Source organism: Rhinichthys klamathensis, unplaced genomic scaffold, assembly GCF_029890125.1.
Source record: "Rhinichthys klamathensis goyatoka isolate OS25496 unplaced genomic scaffold, OSU_Roscu_1.1 h1tg000071l_1, whole genome shotgun sequence".
Taxonomy (NCBI): Eukaryota; Metazoa; Chordata; class Actinopteri; order Cypriniformes; family Leuciscidae; genus Rhinichthys; species Rhinichthys klamathensis.
The window spans coordinates 856,891-877,108 of NW_026606614.1; the positions used below are offsets into that span (position 1 = coordinate 856,891).

Consider the following 20,218-nt stretch of genomic DNA (forward strand, 5'->3'; position numbering starts at 1 on the left):
AGCCGGACCAGTTACTCGTGTGCTTTGGGTCACCTAAGAAGGGTTCCCCTGCTTCAAAGCAAACTATCAGCAGATGGATAGTAGAAACTATTTATTCAGCTTACGAGGCGTGCAGCTTGCCTTTGCCTCTTCTGATAAGAGCCCACTCAACCAGAGGAGTGGCTTCCTCTAAAGCTCTACTAGCAGGAGTTTCCCTTCAAGAGGTCTGTGATGCCGCAGGTTGGGCCTCCCCTCGCACCTTCATAAAACATTACAGTCTGGATCTGCTCTCTACACCGGGTTCACAAGTTCTCTCGTCTTGAGTGTGCCAGATTGCTTCACACCAGGGCATATATCTCTCAGTGTGGCGCAGTGGGCATTTCGTTCCCCTATGTGTCGATTCTCGACGCTGCGCGAGTTCCCTCGAAAGGGAATGTCTCCTGAGAAGGGAACGAGACGATGCGTCCCTCGGCCACACTTCTCGCGCTCCTGAGAACGACTTGCTTCGACCAATCAGAAGCTGAGGCTGTTATGATCCGGCGTCCTTTTATAGCTTCCACATCACCGTCACATGCGACGTCATGATGCAACACCAATCAAGATTGGACTAGTTCCATACAGGCTTCAGATGCATCACGCTGAAGGCGTTCCCCAATGTGTTGATTCTCGACGAAGCGTCTCGTTCCCTTCTCAGAGGGTTACAGTTGTAACAATAGCATACTGTACCCATAATGTCAAAGTAAATTAATGATCTAGAACATTGTTTGGGTTGCAATGTCTGTAGTTTGGGTTAATATTTTTGTATTTATACAGTTCTCTTGGATTTTACTCCTGGAGCTAATGTACTGTATGTGTGTTAATCTTATTAGCTTTGAGCTAAAATGTTAAGCTTAAATGTTATAATGTATATTTTTTGCTGTTCTGCCACGTCTTGTATTAGTTTTATGAAGTTCTACCAGAAAGACTCGGGAGGCAAAATGGCGTAACAAAGCATAATTTATTAACAGCCCAGCTAACAAGTACTGTGATATAAAGTTCTTTGGCGTAGGCCCTGTCCGTAACTCGCAATCCGAGGGTAACGGATTCTGCATTTCCTGCCTGAAGGCGTAGGTGGTGGGGAGGATGGAGGTGAATGTTGGCGTCAGCATCTGCGAACTCAGACATGTGTAATTACCGATATTTTATACTACGAGTATTAGAACACGGTTGGTTAGATGAGAAAGTAATAAGTGACGTAACAATTTAGTCTTCCTGGCAGAACTTACGCTAAAGCTTCCATTTCATGGAGTTAATGGAAAACAGGTGCTCTGTAACAGTCAGTATTCTTTCTATATATACTGTTTATACACGCTTGAGAGGCTGAAGTTTTGAGGAAGATGTTTCAAATACAGATTTTGATTTAAATTTAGATGTGTAGGTTAGCTATTTTCTTTTGTTCTGCACATCTGAAGAAGGTACAGAACATTTTTTTCAAAAATCTAAAATTTGTTTTTCATTTGCCATAACTTTTTTGGCAAATCCTAAAATGGGTAAAATAAAAAATAATCCCAGGTTTTCAATGTAGTCGCAGACGGTTGGACTGCACTGTACATTTTTTTAGGATGTCCTGCCAGGGTTGAGTTGCTTATGCCAAACCAAATTAGTCTGTATAGTCAGTGGTTTTGTCCATTGTTCTTAAATATTGAGTGCTGCAACTCGTAGTTTGCAATGGCACATGCTGCTGTCAGGTTTTTCTATGATTACACTAATGCTACGCAAATGACTAAATGCAATATGTGGCGACTGTTATTCTATTGTTATTTGGTTTCCACAAAATTTCATTAGATTGCAATGGTGGTGACATCAGGGATGTTGATGTGTCTCGCATTTGCAGAGGGAAGGTCACTCTGCAGGCTTCTGAACCAGCTGGACAGCAGATGAAAAGCAGAGTAACTAAATAGCTTTATATTTAAGATTCATATCTCAAATTTAATCTTTTTAGGAAAGAAATACCAAGCAGAAAGATAGTTTTAAGAGTAATACATTTCTCAGAAACCTATTCAATGGGCTCGAAAGGAGCAAGGGAGAGGCCTTCTAAAACAATGGCCAGGTCCCAAGACGGCACCCTCGTGCGAGCTGCTGGCCTCAGCCTCAAAGTGCCATGAAGAAAATGAGATATAAGTGGGTGTCTCCCCAGAGAGACTCCACTTAAAAGGACATGGTAAGCAGATAAGGCCGCCACGTACACCTTCAGTGTGGAGGGGGATAACCCTGTGGAGAAACGCTCCTGCAGGAATTCCAGCACTGCACCCACCGGGCAGTTAACTGGGTCCAACCGGTGTTCTCCACACCAAGAGGTGAAAAGTTTCCACCTCAAGGCATATAATTTCCTAGTGGCCGGAGCTCTGGAGTGGAGGATGGTCTCAATGACCTCAGTCGAAAGACCAGATTCTATGAGCTGGGCCCCCTCAGAGGCCAAGCCCACAGTTTCCACAGTTCTGGGCGGGGGTGAAGTATCGACCCACTCGCCTGAGAGAGACGGTCCCTCCTGATCGGAATCTCCAGAGGAGAGCCGACGAGGAGAGACACTCTCCTCGGGTCGGCAAACCATACTCGGGCCGGCCAGTACGGGGCTACCAACAGTAGACTGACCCCGTCCCAGCGAACCCTTTCCAGAACTCCTGGGAGCAGAGAAATCGGGACCTCGGCCACGCCTGTACCATAGCGTCCAACCCCAGAGGGGCGGGATGACTTATAGAGAACCACAGTGGACAGTGTGATGTCTCCCTGGATGCAAAAAGGTCTACCTCAGCACGACCGAAATTATTCCAGAGGAGCTCCACGGCCTCGGGGTGGAGTCTCCATTCCCCGGGCCTCGGCCCCTGCCTCAAAAGGATGTCTGCCCCCTGATTTAGATACCCTGGGATATAAATCGCCCTCAATGACAGAAGTTTCCCCTGGGACCATAGAAGGAACCGGCGAGCCAGCTTGTATAACGGGCGCGAACGCAGACCCCCCTGATGGTTGATGTAAGAGATCACCGTCGTGTTGTCTGACCGGACAAGAACATGATGACCTCTCAGGTCTGGGAGGAAGTGTTTCAGAGCCTGAAACACCGCCAACATTTCTAGACAATTTATGTGCCACGAGAGATGATGGTCCTGCCACAGACCCTGAGCTGGGCGACCACTCATGATCGCCCCCCAGCCCATGAGGGAGGCATCCGTGGTTAGCGTTACGTGATGACAAGGAGCTCCCAGCATGGGCCCATGGAATAGGAACCAAGGTTCTTTTCACATTGCCAGGGCCGCGTGACCCTGACACAGCAGGCCGCAAGGTATAACGTTGGACGCTGCTGCCATTAGAACCAACAGTCTCTGAAACTGTTTGACAGTGAGTGACTGGCCTAGCTTTGCTTGTTTGACGGCCGTGAGGATCGAAGCGATACGAGCAGGAGACAGGCGTGCCTGCATCGTCGTTGAATCCCAGATTACACCCAGAAAAGTGGTCCTCTGAAGTGGAGATAGCACACTCTTCTTGGCATTGAGCCTCAACCCCAGTTTCTTGATGTGAGCGAGAACGACATCTCGATACCGAGCCGCCTGATGCTCCGATTGAGCTAAAATCAACCAATCGTCGATATAATTCAATATGCGGATGCCCTGGAGTTGCAGCGGAGCCAGAGCTGCATCCATACATTTCGTGAACGTTCGGGGAGAGAGAGTTAGGCCGAACGGAAGTACCTGATATTGGTACGCTTCGCCACCTAAAGTGAACCTCAGGAACTTCCTGTGTTGTGGAAGGATAGACACATATAAGTAGGCGTCCTTTAGATCTATCATGACAAACCAGTCCTCGGATCTGACTTGTGACACGATCTGTTTGAGAGTGATCATCTTGAATTTGAGCTTCCCTACTGTACGATTTAACAGGCGCAGATCTAAAATTGGACGCAACCCCCCATCCTTCTTCGGAACGATGAAGTACCGGCTGTAATAACCTGACTCCCTGCTGGGAGGAATAACTCGTTCTATAGCCTTCGTTCAGCAGCAGAGTTTTTACCTCCTGCTCCATTACCAGAGCCTGCTCGGGGCCCACCACTGTAGGCAGGATCCCCCTGAATCGAGGCGGACGAGACCTGAACTGAATAGCGTAACCTTTTTCGATTGTCTGCAGGACCCACCGAGATACATTTATAAGGCTTTTCCACTCTGCCAAAAAATAGACTAAGGGTACCAGCCTCTCGAGGCTGGCCTCTGGAATATTTGGAACTGCAGACACAATGCCCTGTAACGGCGCACCGGCAGGGAACAACTGGTCTGACAGCTCTGAACCCCTCCTCGACCGTCTACGCCCCGGCATAAAGGCAGGGTTGGTAGAACGGACCCCTGAGGGCACAGAGAGAGAATGGGCACCGTGTAATGCGGTGAACTCCTTTCTCTCACGGTGGGGAGAGAACTCCTTTCTCTTGCCAGTGGCATCAGGACTTCTTTGACGAAGCCTTCTTGGCGATAATGACTGTCCTCAGATCAGTCTTACCCCTCGAAGACTTCGCCTGAGAGCGCTGCGTCTCGTCCTAGTTTTGCTGAGGAGGAGCAAGAGACGCAACACTCTGTTTCTGTTGCGCCCGGTGTGAGGAGCTAGTCGACGGCCGGGACTGCCCCTGCCCAGCAGCCCTGGAGACGTGAACACGAAGGGGAAGGATTTTTTGGAGCGCCACCGCCTGCTTTTTTTCTTCCTGAAACCTCTCGATGACGGAGTTTACTGAGTCACCGAAGAAGCCAGCAGTTGAAAGCAGGGCGTCCAGGAGGACGTTTTTCTCTTTCTCTTTCATATTGGAGAGATTTAACCACAAGTGTCTCTCCGTGGCCACCAGGGCTGCCATAGAACGGCCCACTGACTTGGCCGTCTCCTTGGTGGCATGGAGAGACAAATCTGCTGCCTGACGAAGCTCTCTAATAACGTCAGCACTAATCTCATCCCCTTCACTCACATCTTTAAGCAGATCAGCCTGATAAGCTTGAAGTATCGCCATAGTATGAAGGCATGATGCTGCTTGACCTGCCGCCGAATAAGCTTTGCCCACCAGCACCGAGGTATTTCTTAAAGGCTTGGTGGGCAATACCGGTGTCTTAAAAGACGATGCCAACTCATCAGAGAGATGGTTGGCGAGAGTCTCTTCAGCCTTAGGCATCGCCCCATACCCTTAAACTTTAGCCCCAGCTATATTAGAATAAGTGGAAGTCTGTTGACTAAATATATACGTGAAGATACCGGTCTTTTCCAGGACCTCGACACCTCAGTGTTGAGGTCTGGGAAGAAAGGCAGACACCAGCGTGGAGGCATAGCACGGGAAGGCAAAAATCTTTCGTCTAGTTTACTCTTTGCTCTAGACTCCTGCCTATCAGCTGGCCACTCAATACTCAGTTTTTCTACAGCTCGAGTGAGCACCTCCATAAGCTCCTCACTAGCGGGAGACTGAAGTGACGAGTCCCCAGTCTCTACTGTGTCAACACTTTCTACATCCAGCTCCTCAGAACTGGATAGTTGAAGAACTGGTGCCTCAGCCTGGGCGGAAGAAACCGCAGCACATGCTTCCAAACCCGGGACTGGGGCACTGGATCTAACAGGTAAAGGTTGAGATAAGGCAGAACCCGTCTCAGACCCCTCTGTTAGATCCATTTGCGATCCCCACAACAAGCGCCACCGCTCTGCCTCTACAGAAGCGGGACCCGAGCCGCGGGGAGCGCGCACCGAACCGCCCTCCTCAAAGAGCGATCGGCGGGAACGCAGCGTCCGTAGAGGTAGACGTTCGCAATGCTCACAGTCAGCCCCCTCGAGAGCTGACTGGGCATGCTGCACTCCCAAACAAGCAACGCATAGTTGGTGTGTATCCCCACCAGTGATAAAACAAGTGCAGGGGAAAACACACTTCCTAAACTGTTGCTCGCTCGCCATAATGAGATATAGGTTTTTTTATATATATATGTGATATATAAGTGAAAAACTCCTGCCTAGTATCAACTAAGGACAGACAAAAACACAGTATTGGCAGATTTCACACACAGAGCGCTTGCTGAAGTAACAGAAGCTGACGCGCTTGTGTTTTGGGAGTGCTTTATAGTTTCCTGGTCGATGACGTCACCCGCCTATGACGTTCCGTCTCGCCATTGGATTGATTTCATACATGCTTCATAACGCACTCACGCAGGGCATTCCCACAGCGTTTTCACGCAGCTCGAGTTCCCTGATAGGGAGCTTCATTATATCACCTCCTCGTTAGGAGGGTAGAATTTTTTCAATACCCCAAAATTTTAAGGACGCATTGGAGCCATGATTAGCTTGTACATAATGCCTCGCAATTGCATAGTCCATATTACGGTTCCGAATTGCTGCTTTGTGTTCTGCAATGCGTAGTTTGAGGGGGCGTTTATTACATCGTTTCTAATTCTGTACATCGTTGCCATTGACTGTTTGACTCTGAAGAAGACGCATGGAAGTCGAAACGTTAGTCATTTTGTACTAACAAAATCATTTAAAACGTTGTGTACTCCGGTCCTGCTCCTTGGTCTTAGCTAGACCTTGGGTAATAAATAAATATTCCATGCATAAGTAGCCTTGGCTGTCTTATTCTATCCCCCTGCAGAATCCTATTGTCAACCATTTCATTGGATAAGAATTTTGAATGGTTACCCTATTTATTTAATTCATTCAAGCATTCATTTATTCTTGTTAAAATAACGCATAGTGTTAACTGTAAAGAAAAGCTCTTCTGATTAGCTGGAACAAGATATCACGGTAACTTGCAACAATTTTGATCAGGCATTGAGGAGGGGGATAGGATTCTGGATGACAGCATTCTCAAATGTGATTGGTCAATTGGTTTGCATCACTCGTCCGTGTTTTCTATCTTTCCAGTGCTCCAGATCAGAACAGAAATCTCAGTCATTTTGCACCACTCATAAACACTTTCCCAGTCTCTTTTGCATGAAACATTGGCTTTCTCTTTTTTTCTCCGCCAACCAAAAAATGTGAACTGACCAAATTTAGTCTGAAAACCAAGTTACTTTATAATAACTTCTTGTTAATAAGATTTGTGTATAAAAGCAAAATCACTCACATAAATGCTGCACTGATTTACCCAACCTGCTTGTTTGATATTTTTCTACATATACACCCAAAATTAAAAAATTTGTGGTTGGTAAGATGGTTTTTTTTTTTTAAAGTCTTCTGCTCACCACGGCTGTTTTAATTTGAACAAAAATACAATAAAACAATAAATTAGTGAAATATTATTATAATTTAAAATAACTGTTTTCTATTTTAGTATATTTTCATGTTATTTATGATGTACAAAGTATGTTACTCATTTATATTTAAAGGTGACATATTATGCCCCTTTTCACAAGTTGTAATATAAATCTATGGTGTCCCCAGAATGTGTCTGTGAAATTTCAGCTCAAAATACCCCCCAGATCATTTATTACAGCTTTTCAAATTTGCCCCTTTTTGAGTGTGAGCAAAAACGTGCCATTTTTGTGTCTGTCCCTTTAAATGCAAATGAGTTGCTGCTCCCTGCCCCCGTTCAGAAGACGGACGATCCTTTAAAACGAGCTTCGGATACTGCGGCAATAACAAAACACGCAAATAATTGTACTCATCCAAAATCTCAGAAATAACCAGTAGCGGAGTGCAGCCTTAAGGCCAATTTATACTTCTGCGTCGAGTGTACGCCGTAGTGTGCGGCGTAGGCTACGCACGTAGGCAACGCCGTCATGAGCATTTATACTTCTGCGTTTAGGTCTGCGTTGCTCTGGAGTACAGCGCCGAAACGCTAGTTGGCGGCGGAGGGTTTTAATGTTCCACTGTGTTTAGATTCCTCGCGGCAAGAAGAAGAAGATTCCTCGGGGCTGTTTTGAGTTTAGGTTACTACAAGCAATGGCGACTGAAAGAGAGCAGATCATGTTGGAGTTGGAGCTTATCGAGGTGGAAAAAGTAAATTTTTAGTTTTTTTTAACAGTTTCGCTGTACTTAGAATTTAAAAATGGCGGGCGGTGCAGAAGAACACGCCGGAAATGCATAGGAGGAAACGCGATGCTACCAAGCCGACCAATCACAGATCTTGCGGTCCGCGTCGTCGTGACGTGTAGTTACATTTTTGAGGAGGTGCGCGTCAGGTTACGGCGAAGGGTACGGCGTATGGTACGCGTCTGTGCGTATGCTACGCCGTACCTACTGCGCGCACCCGACGCAGAAGTATAAATTGGCCTTTACGGAGAGACTACACCTGGATGCTTCTGAATGGTTAGTGGATACATTTATGTAGTTGTTACATTGATTCATCTCATCGACTTGCATGCACCGTCATGTTTAACTTTTAACTTTTCCCTGAGGTCTTTATAAGACAGCTGTGACATTTTTGGTCAAATAGTGTTCTGTGCTCGTCTGTGCAGCCAAAGACAGAACAGTTTGCATGCTTTGCTTGAACTTTTGCCATTACGTTAGAACTGGTTACAAGGTTGTTGTTTGCGAAAACCAAATGGTGGCGCCGTGGATGGAAACATGCAGATTAAGTAAGGGGCGGTAATATTATAATCTTAATAATATTATAAGATCCCCTTCCTACGTCAGAAGAGGAGAGAAATCTGATCGGCTTATTTTTTGACATGCTTGCTGAGAAAGGCTTACCAAAACAAAGTTACTGGGTTGTCACTTTTCACGTTTTCTGGGTTGGTAGATGCACCGGGGACCTGGTTTTAGCACTTTAAACATGGAAAAAGTCAGATTTTCATGATATGTCCCCTTTAAAGAGAAAAGAAACCTAAGACTCTGTTATGCTTGGTTGTTTGTACTGTCTGCTGCCTGTGGTTAGATGGTTTCGAGCTAAATACCATAACCTGGATCTGAGCTGTGGAAAGGCATTTGAAAACTCAAGCTTTCTGATGTGATCCAGACTGAAATGATTGACATTTAATGAGTTAAGATGAAACACTATACCATGGAGATGTGGATAGACTAGCAGCCAAGACAGACTGTTTCAACATATCTACATCTCTTTTGGCAGGTCAAGAAAACAGGTCCTAGGAGAAGTAGATTGTTTTTGCTAAATTTCATTTTTAGTCTCACATATGTCTTACATAATGGTGCCCTGTAACATCATATGTACAGTGGGTACTCCTTTATTCTGTCTGAAGAAACCAGAATATGTTTTGAATTATGTCTTGAGATGCTTCACAGAAACATCAATGACTGTGGTTTTCTGAGTATGTTTTCCCATCAAATTTACATTTGACTTTCTGACGGGGCCATTGACCAATAGGTGGCAGAAGATGTCAGTATGATGATAGATGGGTATGGGACATGTACACAGATACAAATAGATGACCAGGCCTATTTGCTATCTTCACCCACTAAACTCCACAGAAAACTCCTCAGAATGCACATACTGTATTTCCAGATCATTTTGTTTATCAAGAATTTGTCTAATTTGACCATGATTTCACATAGCAGTAATTTAAGTGTAGTGTACAGCTTTGTTTAACATTTCTCCATGTTTAAATCCATTTTGAAGAATTCCACTGATTTGCCCTAAAATCAGTGCTGAAAAAAGAAAGTCATCAGATGCTGCCTGAGATTATATTTTGCAGACACTTCTACTTACCTTTACACTATGCAGTCAGCTTGTGTGTACTTTGTTGCTGTTATTCCTAGTGTGTTTTGGAAAACAGTAAATGTGGTGAATCATCTGGATGAAGTCTGAAATGAGGTTCTTACAGTATGTACTTGACGTACACTATTATTCAAAAGTTTGGGATCAGTACGATTTTTAAAATGTTTTTAAAATAAGTCTTTGCTTACCTAGGCTTACCCAGGTTGCATTTATTTGATCAAAAATACAGTAAAACTTGTAATATATTCAAATAGAAAACCGTTATATTTTAAAATGTAATTTATTCCTGTGAGCCATTTCTTATTATTATCAATGTTGACAACAATAGAACATATTCACAGCAGTACCATCTTTGATTTTTAATGGGAATAAAAGTGAGGCTGTGAGTATGGGCTGAAATATGTGAGGGATAGACATCTCTTCAGTGGGTTGTACTTTTGTTATTTAATGTGTTTTTGAATTGTTCTGCTAACGAAACACTGCAAAAATATCTTTCTGAGAGATTTCAGTTGACAAAAACTCCAGAAAATATGAGCTGTGGAAAATGATGAGTAATTAGGAGTTTTATACAGCTTTTTACAGCGGATGTCATTGAAAACACGGTAAGTCTATCCGTCACAGCCTCGCTTTCATACCTGCCATGGCGCTGCTCTGAATAAGGTCTATTGTGATGCTTGAAATTTCTGTGGAAATATATTATGTTTTTAAGGATTCTTTGATAAATAGAAAGCTCAAAAGAAAAGCATTTGCTTGAAATAGAAATCTTTTGTAACATTATAAATATATTTACTGTCCTTTTTGATCAATTTTATGCATCCCTGCTGAATAAAATAAAATAATTTTTTTTTAAAAAGCTTTATGCCCTCAAACCTATGAGGTTTTGTAGTGTAAATGAAGACTAGAGATTAGTGGATGATTCACCTTGTGAGCATGTAGGGCTCATTCACAGCAAACTTGCACAGGGCGTAACCTACAGTAAGAGGATCATTATTGCACAATGAGCCCTGATAGGGTTTTGCCATTACGATTGTCTGTCTGTACATTATCCCGCTTATTACATGACTATTTGCCAAATAAATAAATGAATTGACATTTGAGTTGAAATTACTTTGTGATGTGAAAAAATGAGGCAGTTGAGTGCTGCAATGTACAGCTGTGGGAATCGGTTGTCCGACAACGATCAAATATACAGTTTAGCAGTCATTCTACATAAGCATTTGACTGCAGAATGTCAAAATCAGAATGAAGTGTTCCAGAGAGTTGTGTAATAAAAACAGCTAAGGTGGCATAGTAAAGATATACACATCAATTTATAGCACTAAAAAAAGAACCATATGTGGACTCTAAACCAGCAAAACATTTGAGCTGGCAACCAAGAGAACCCCATACATTGTATAGTTCCTAAAAAGTCCTGTGCATTTACTCTACAGAGAAACTTGCTGCAGAACCGTGTCTTTCTGATGATAGACTGACTGTTTATTTCTAACTCTATTCAGTCTCTTTGAAATAGATGTAGGTAAATTAACATTTCTGTGATAATACAAACAGGTTTGTACATGTTTGTCATACATGTGATGACACCGATTTGTCTTGACAATTAATTATATGTAATCATTAAATCCCTTATTATATAATGGAAATACATTTTCTTATTTCATTATCTACATCTGTACTACACCTGTACTATTCATTTGTACTTATTTTAATTGTAGTTTGTGTTTAATTGTAGTTTAATTTAATTAGTGTTTAATTGTATAATTTTGTGAATTCTGTGTTTGTATTGTTAATGTGGCATGTGTTTTTAAGCATTAATGTGAATGTATCTGTCACCAGTGTCAAAGACAAGCTTCCGCTCTGTGACAAACAGAATGGACAATAAAGTTCAACTCAAACTCTAAATCGGTTGTTGAATTACTAGAATCTTGATCACAGACGCATGAGATGGCAGAACCAAATCATTGAGAAATTTGAACTGAACTGTTAGAAAACACTGAGCAAATGACCATACTGTCATTTCACATCTCCCCAGGAGACTTGTGTGCTGTTATTTTACACTATTGCATGCAAAATGCTTCTTTTCTGATGAGTGTGATTTATTTCTTGCAGTTTCTGCTAAACAATGTTGTTTTGAGACTTCAAGAACACTTTTTTTCTACAAACTTGCGTCAAGATCTCACTAGATTTGTTTACATGACTTGACTTCTGGTCTGATGATTATTGTGACAGAATAAATAAAGAGGATGAGGAATATTTTATTACATGATCTGTTCAGTGAGACCGCCATGTAGATCCCAGTGAATATTTCAGATTTGTGCAAGACCAAATCTATGTGAATTGTGAACCTACTAGCATCAGAAATGAAAGACTTGTAATGGCTTTAAACCAGGATTGTGTGCCATTCTGAATTAAAGTTAGAATGCATTTTTAAATTCCAATTAAATTCCTCGTTTTGAATTTGAATTCAGGTAGCGAACAGGATACAGAATTGCAATTTGAATGCAAGGAAGTGAAATAAAAATGAACAACTTTTTAAGCTAGAAAATCAAAGTTTTTCAATACAAACTATTACATGTTTGCTTTGCAAATAATGGGGAAAAAGGCTTAAAAACCTTGAATAATGGATGTTGGATGGATACCACCTATAATTATTTTTGTTAAATTCACACATTTCTTCATATTTGTTAAGTTAACTTTTGTGGACCACAGTGGAAAAACAGTTTTTCACAGAATGCATTATCTGTATTTATTTTCTTTTCATTTACAACTCTGTATATTCTTCTTCCTGTCATTTTGAATTCAAATTTTAGTTCATCTTGCTGTAGGGCATAGCTAATTCAATTCAAAATTACACATCGTATATGAACAGAGGGTCACATGGTACATCATAACTATTTCCCATTTTTTAGGAGCTGAGACCATCAAGATATACTGGAGCCGATATTATCAAGGTTCCCAAGGTGTAGTGTTTGTCCTCAATAGTACTGCATCAGATGAAGAGATGGAGGCTTCCCGGTCTGAGCTCCACTTGGCCATGCAGCATCCTCAGCTGTGCACCCTACCTTTCCTCATTCTCGCCAACCACCAGGATTCACCAGCTGCCCACTCTGTGTCGGAGGTATGGTAACTTTCCACACCAAATATAGCTCTATGTTAAGTGCCGACCATCTTCTCTGTGATTCGCTGCTGTTGAGGGTTGCTGGCCTCTGTTTGTACACACTCTCTGAAGTGTTTGGACTGAGCAATGGGAAGCGTGGTTTTTGGAAAGCGTCCTGTTGCTATGTAATAAGAGCTGATGTTTATGGTCAGTTTTGGAAGATGACTGACCAGGGCTGGGATAGGATGTTGTGTGGAGCTCGCCCTCCCTACTGCATCACAGAACCAGAGCTGATGGTGTAAACATGCTGTGACGTGGGCTGGCTGACTAATAGTCTTTTTCCACACGCTGAGAAAACCCGGTAGAGTTTGTTCTCCTCAGGAGGAAGTATGCTGCAGGAGGCACTTGAAGTTTTCCAAGTATGTATTAAATCTAGACATTGACATAAGTATGACAGTTTGGTGCTGGAGTTATGCATCCGAGACAGGAAATGATCAATCTATGTAAATACCATGAGTACACATTTTTACAGGTTGCCAGAATTTAAACTTTGACGTCATATTTTAGTTCAACATGCTAGGCTGAATATTTGGAACAAGAAGTAATATTTGTAGTTAATCACTGATAGATTATTAATTTAATTAATAAATAAGATGAAAATAAATAATAGATTTTTTTTTAATTTGTCAGCAGTGGTTTAAACAAATTGCTGTTTAAAACCCACTAGTATCACACTAATTTCATAGATTAATTTGATTAAATTAAAATAAATTGTGGATGGTACCTGTTTTTTTTATTCTCCTGAAAACTGCCCATTCATAAAATCCTAAATCATATTGATAATTTCCCTAAAATCTCTTTAAACCAGTCATAATGTAAACATTTGGGATGTCTCATTCAACTGTGCTGAGGTATAAAAATTAAAGAAAAAAAAAAATATATATTTTTTTAAGTTTTCACTATTAAATGTGAAGGAAAGACATGGGCATCGTCAGCCCAAATGATTCCCATCATTTTTGTATACATCACATTTTGTTAGCTTTTTTGTTTATTCTTGATTATGCAGATAGTTCCGTTAATCTTGCATTTGGCACCTTTTAGCTGCATGGCACAGAAGCTGTTGTCTGTGATGCAATTCAAGAAACCAAACAAACGCCTGCTGCTAACTACAGATTATATCACTGGCTGATAAATGTGACTCATAATTGGAAAATTAAGGCCTGGGGAGCACATTTATTTCGCTGTTCTTATATGCATATACAGCATGTTGCCTCAAAGCTCAGGGGGCCGCAAGGGAATGCTATTCTGTCTGCTGTAAATTTTAAATGAAATTACATTTAAACAAATAGAATTCACAAAATTTGTCGGAGCTGATAGCCTCGTGGGCAGCGCTCCGACATATAGCACGGTTGTGCTTTTTAAAATTAAAATGTTTTTAAAAAATTCACCAAAATTGACATTATTACAGTTTCATTCTTGCTAAAGACTACAGAAATCATGAAATTAATTAAAATTATTTTATTACATTGACAGCCATAGTTTTGTGTTTCTTTTCAGGCTTATACACTTACATAACAGCTCCCTTAATGGTGGGTGGAATTAAGAAGGTCATATTTTCCAGATAACATTTTACACCTATTTATAATATTTTTATTTGTCACACTGCAAATGGGTCTTTATTAATGGAAAATAAAACATAGATACGTAAAAAATAGACATTTTAGACCTATTTATCACCTCAATATTTTGCAATATAGGTTTGTTTTTTAAGAAAATAAAAATCTACTAATCTATTGATTGAAAAAAGACACCAATGTCAGGCTTGACACAAGTTCCGCATATAAAGACTACTTTGGGGGTTGGCTGCAGTGCAGATTCAGGTATAGTAGTTCTCAATAGCAATGCAGCTCTATCGACAATTTGTCAAATGTCGCATTGCAGCTTTGCTTACAGTACACGCTGCTTATGCATGCGCTGTGAAACTGGCCTAAGTAAAGGGAAGAGCATTTACTCACTGTGGTTGCATGTGAAAGTGACACCTGCCTTCTTCCAGTGCGGTTGTTCGGTGTGGGATGTTTTGGCTAGCCACCTCCACTTTCTACTTGTGTTTCACTGCTAGACTCTCTCAACTGAAGAGGCATGTATTGTGGTCGTAGTGAGAACTCAATTGGCAGTGAGAGAAGGAGCCTGCAACGTATTTCAGACAAGCCTGTTGCCAACTCTTGACATAAGGAAATATGCTGGAGATGTTTTTGAAAGCTTAGGCCCTGACGATGGAAATGAGTATCACATTATACTCGAGTGTGCATTGTTGTGCAACAGGCATAAAGTAATTACAAACATTGTCTGCTGGAATGCTTAGCATGTCAGAGAGGATTTTATTGACAACTACTAATGAAAAATAACAAAGACTTAGACGCTGGTACCCTTTGATTTGTATAGTGTATAAGCCTGTAGGGTTGTGTGCCACGGTGCCACCTGGTCAGCAGATATCCTGATATTGGCTAACAGCACGCGTGACGTACTGTGTGAGTGCATGCTGAGGAAACTGTATTTGGTGTTGACTTCACTCAGTTGGTGGTCAACCGAGAGAGACCACACAGACCCCTCTTTTGTTTAAGCTCATAAATGTGGTCAGTTGCATCTGATCAGCGCAAACCACATTACTGGGGAGTTTGCCATGTGTTGGTCTATTTTTAGAAGTTGAAGTCACAGCGCTTGACCTCTTTTAGCTGTTTGCAAACACTTCCAGAGCCACGTGAGTTTGGCTTAGAGAGGCAGTGAGCTCTGCCACAGGCCTTTTATTTGATTGCGGTGTCATCTCTATTCCTGTTGTAGGGATACTGCGTGTCCTGTCACAGTGAATCCCACAAGTCGATGCTCACTTATCTCTGACATACTTGGCAATCGCATTGAATGGGATATGGCCTGACTTACTTTACATCTGTGTGTGGAAGAGATTGTCATTTAACTGTCCTAGGTATCTGAGGGAGGTACAGTGTTTGAATTGTCACTTGTCTAGCGGTTTTATTTTTTTGTCTTTAATAAATGTATTAAATGGTATCATAGAACTCAAACATGCAAAGACTGAAAGCATTAATTTCAACTTTCATGCTGTCTGTGCATTGTGTGTGTGTTTGTGTTTGTGTTTGTGTTTGTGTGTGAGAGAGAGAGAGAGAGAGAGAGAGAGAGAGAGAGAGAGAGAGAGAGAGAGAGAGAGAGAGAGAGAGAGAGAGAGAGAGAGAGAGAGAGAGAGAGAGAGAGAGAGAGAGAGAGAGAGAGAGAGAGAGAGAGAGAGAGAGAGAGAGAGAGAGAGAGAGAGAGAGAGAGAGAGAGAGAGAGAGAGAGAGAGAGAGAGAGAGAGAGAGAGAGATTGAGATTGAGATTGAGATTGAGATTGAGATTGAGATTGAGATTGAGATTGAGATTGAGATTGAGATTGAGATTGATTGTGGTTGACCCATCAAAGCAGAGAGGCGGAATAGCAGAGCAGGATACCAGAGACGGGTTTGATCCCTGAGAGGGGAACTGGCATTTGTAGTTGCATTTCTCGCTTCCTTCTTCCTCACCTCTTTTTGCCCCACACACTCCTTTCATTTAAAAGATTGCAAATTTAAAATGTTTACATGTTTTATTTTGGATCTTGTTCCACATCTATTTAAAGCAGAAGCGCTTCACATTCTCTTGGAGGTTTTGAAATGCTTGCACCTGAACATTTCAACATTCGCCATGATAAAAAGCTTCAGATAGTTGAATCTTAGTTCAAACAAACCTTTCAGGCATTACGTGCCATCATAAATAATCCAGATGTCTTGTTGAGGTGCTTTCGTGCAGAACTTGCATACTTAATATTAAATGAAACATACTAAATGTCTCTCAGTGCGTGTACAAGCAAATTGTTTGCTTAACTCTTCATGTGAGAAAAGGGTTAGATAAAGATGGACAAGCTAAATAAGAATATTCATCTTTGTAGATTAATTAAACTTTCTTAATTGTTGTGCACCATGCCATCTGATTTCATTATAATAATCAAATTCTTCTCAGACGTATTTGGGGTTGTAAGATATCCACTGTTTTTGTATAGCAGGTGTTGTTGTGAATTTGTGGTTAAAAGAACATGATCCAAACTCTGATGAGGTTTACTGCAAAGGCTCAGTAACCTGCCCAGAGAGCTGCAGAGACTAAACACCCTTCAAACTCTGAGTCATGATGTATAATCAACAGGTCATCACTGCCCACTAAGCAGCTACACAACTGACTCTTATTCTTCTCTCAGAAGTGCCACTGCCATCTGTCATAACTGACCAGATTTGAGCTTTCATCACAAAGTCGAAGGCTAAAATTGTGACGTTAGCATCTTAAGCCATTGAGAAACTTTTCTGGACTATGGTGAGTTGATTCACGTCACACTAAATGCTGTTTACAGACAGACTGGTTTAGATGTTTTGTACATTGAAATATTTGTTTATGCTGATATGTAACAGGTATTATTTGTTTCTGGTAAATAGTTTTAAAGATAAGTTGTGTTTAGGTTTTCCCAAGCATAGCAGCACCCAGTGTGTACACTCTGCATTCTGTGTTGTTGCAAGCTAGTTATTAGCGCTGCCTGGTATCGTTTTATGGCATAATGTTGGCGACTTCTCATTTTTACATTGCCGCAGTGAAGTTTAAAAGACTCGTTGGACCTGTAAAGTCCTCACTAGGGCCCTGTGTGTGACTTTTTTTCAGGAGGGAAATATTCATGGGACGGAATTCCTTGTTGACACCAACCTCCTGCTGTTGGGGCCCAAGGAGGAAGTGAGCAGAGAGAGGGGCATCATATGTTGATACAACACCTCAACAAAGCACGCTGTGTGGATGTTTTCCCCCAATGCTTTCTTGTTTTATGAAGGTTCCCTGCATGAATGCGCTAATGTTGGGCTGAGGAACTGATCTTAGGATAGAGAAGACATCATATTATCAACTGTGAGGAAATCAACCGTAGTTCCACACAGAGTCTGTGCTGATGTTCCAGAGGTTACATCACAGGTCTGACAACATCACCCTGTAAGTCTCCAGATCAATTTCAGATGATCTGATCTAGTCGTCAGCTGATATCAGGTGATATTTAACATTTTTTAAATCATCTGCATCACCCGATAAGTGATGGAAGCTGGGCTTTTACAGTGGCTATGTTTACATGCACAACTTTTGTTTCAATCAGAGTTAATTCATTCCGATTGGTGAATCTGAATGTAGTGTTTACACAAACTCTAAATAAAGTGATCGGGTTGATGTGCGTGTTTGTCACAAGCATAAAATCATAATTGAGTTTTTGACATGCGCACACTGCAAGAATATACAGAATTTCCCGCTGTTTGCACAAATCTCCTACATTGCTACTTTTCTATTACCCAGTCCCAGAGCCGGACAGTAACGGAGTACATTTACTTGAGTACAGTACTTAAGTACAATTTTGAGGGATCTGTACTTTACTCGAGTATCATTTTTGGGGAGTACTCATGACTTTACTCAAGTACATTTGAGAGGCAAATATTGTACTCTTTACTCCAATACATTTCTATCCATAACCGTGAGTACCCGAGTAAAAAAAAAAAAAAAAAAATCTCGGAAACCCTCAATTTGTTGTTTCCCTCTCAAACGTGATTGGATTGTGCAGGCGCCACTGATTGGGACAGCCTATCAGCAATCACTTTCAGCTTTCCGCCAAAGTCAACTCCATGGTCAGATTTTATATTACACATTAATGTAAGCCAAGCATTTGGTTTGATGTTCTTGAGTATGTGGTGTGTTTAACACAGTCAGGTTCAAATGTGGCAGTGGCGTAGCCACGAGGGATTTCTGATTTCTTAAAAAAAAACTTTAGGAGGCAAAATATATTTTTACTGATTATGTGAATTACACTGCGCAAACCAAAGTAGGCTACTACCCAGCGAATGAAGAAGGGTTGGCGCTCAGTCTCCACAGTACATAAAATATTAATTTTGTTTTATTTTATTTTTCGGGTTTGCATTTATGAGGAAAAAACAATGTTATGGACGTGTTCTCCGTTACGGACGTGAGCGCTCTGAAAGCGGCATAAAAAATGCTTTAAAACTTTCACAGAGACATCAAACAGAAAACACAAAACCTTTCTTTAACCTGAATTTCCTTTTGCATTAATTGTATCTTAATTTTAATCAATGTTTCTTCAACCAGTTGCCTGGGTTTAATAAATAAGAAGTAAATAGCAGACGATAGATAAGAAATGGAGGCGCCGGCACGTGAACTGGATCTCGTCTCGTCTCGTCTCCTCATATAAGGTAGCCTACTTGCCTCTCACAGACATGTCTACTTTTAAACAGAAAAATTCAAAACGAAAGAAAACAGACTACAGACTGCTCTCTGCTTATGTAATCCGTATGAAATGTGCATTTCTCTCTGGCGCGTTCACTACTGAATATCGCGAGTCAGCATCGTCAACTTCATCTTAGCCGACACTGACAAAGAAAACACTTGTTTATTAACAAGTGTTTATTAATAAACAATTAAAATATCTCCTTGCTATATTTTACATATTCATAATCATTCCTTTTGCCGGTTCTTTGTGACAGCTTTTAGGTGGTTTATTGGCAGCGCCACCCTTACATGTGGTGTGTGTGTGTGTGTGTTGTCCCCGCATTTAAAGATGGGACCCCCCCAAAAATTAAATTAAATTAGATTTAGAATTAGATTTTACTTTCAATTCCTTTTACATTCTCCAAGGTATTAACTTTAACATTTTTCATAACTCCATGTAGGACGTTTCTGTGCATAAATGTAAGCACTGTGGCAGTAGATTACTAATGCAATATTTAGAAAATCTACTCTTGTACTCTTGATACTCAAGTACTTTTAAAAACAAGTACTTTAGTACTTTTACTTAAGTAGACATCTGACTGTAGTACTTTTACTTGTACTTGAGTAAAATTTAGCAAGGGGTATCTGTACTTTTACTCAAGTAACAAAGCTCTGTACTCTGTCCGCCTCTGTCCCTCCAGAAAAACGCGATTATGCGATCGCATGCATAATCAGCCAAAGTCCGCATATTTATGCGGGGGCCGCATTTTTTCAAATACCCGCACTTTCGGCGCTTAAATTGCCGATTTCCGTGCAAAATATGCAGGGCTTGCATGATTTCATAATCCTCGCATTTTCGTTGCAAAAAAGTTTGCTTCACACAAGAGCAGCCATTTCCCCCTGTTGCCATGGGAATGTCATGAAGTGACGTAATTACGCGACGTGAACATCATCGAAAAGCTGTAAAACAGGAGCACACTTTATTTTTTATATATTTTATTTATTCATTTTTACAGAAGTTGTAGCATATTCCTGTTGTAAAGCTACAGAACTTGTTTGACTCATCAATGTTTTGTAAGTTTGATGTTTTTATTAAAGTCTGAAATAAAACAAGATGAGAACTTAAATATTCCCAGCACTTTCTGTGATGTAGTATGCTTGCTTATCATAGGAAGTAA

At 41.2% G+C, this 20,218-nt stretch overlaps 1 protein-coding gene across 2 annotated transcripts in view; it reads left to right on the plus strand.

Annotated features, from left to right (window-relative positions):
* arl15a (ADP-ribosylation factor-like 15a) overlaps positions 1-20,218 on the plus strand; it is a 227,792-nt gene that overhangs the window by 129,404 nt on the left and 78,170 nt on the right. For both annotated transcript variants that reach the window (XM_056250580.1, XM_056250581.1), the window contains one exon: positions 12,535-12,743. In XM_056250580.1, coding sequence (XP_056106555.1) covers positions 12,535-12,743 — 209 coding nt within the window. The remainder of the gene's footprint in view (positions 1-12,534; positions 12,744-20,218) is intronic.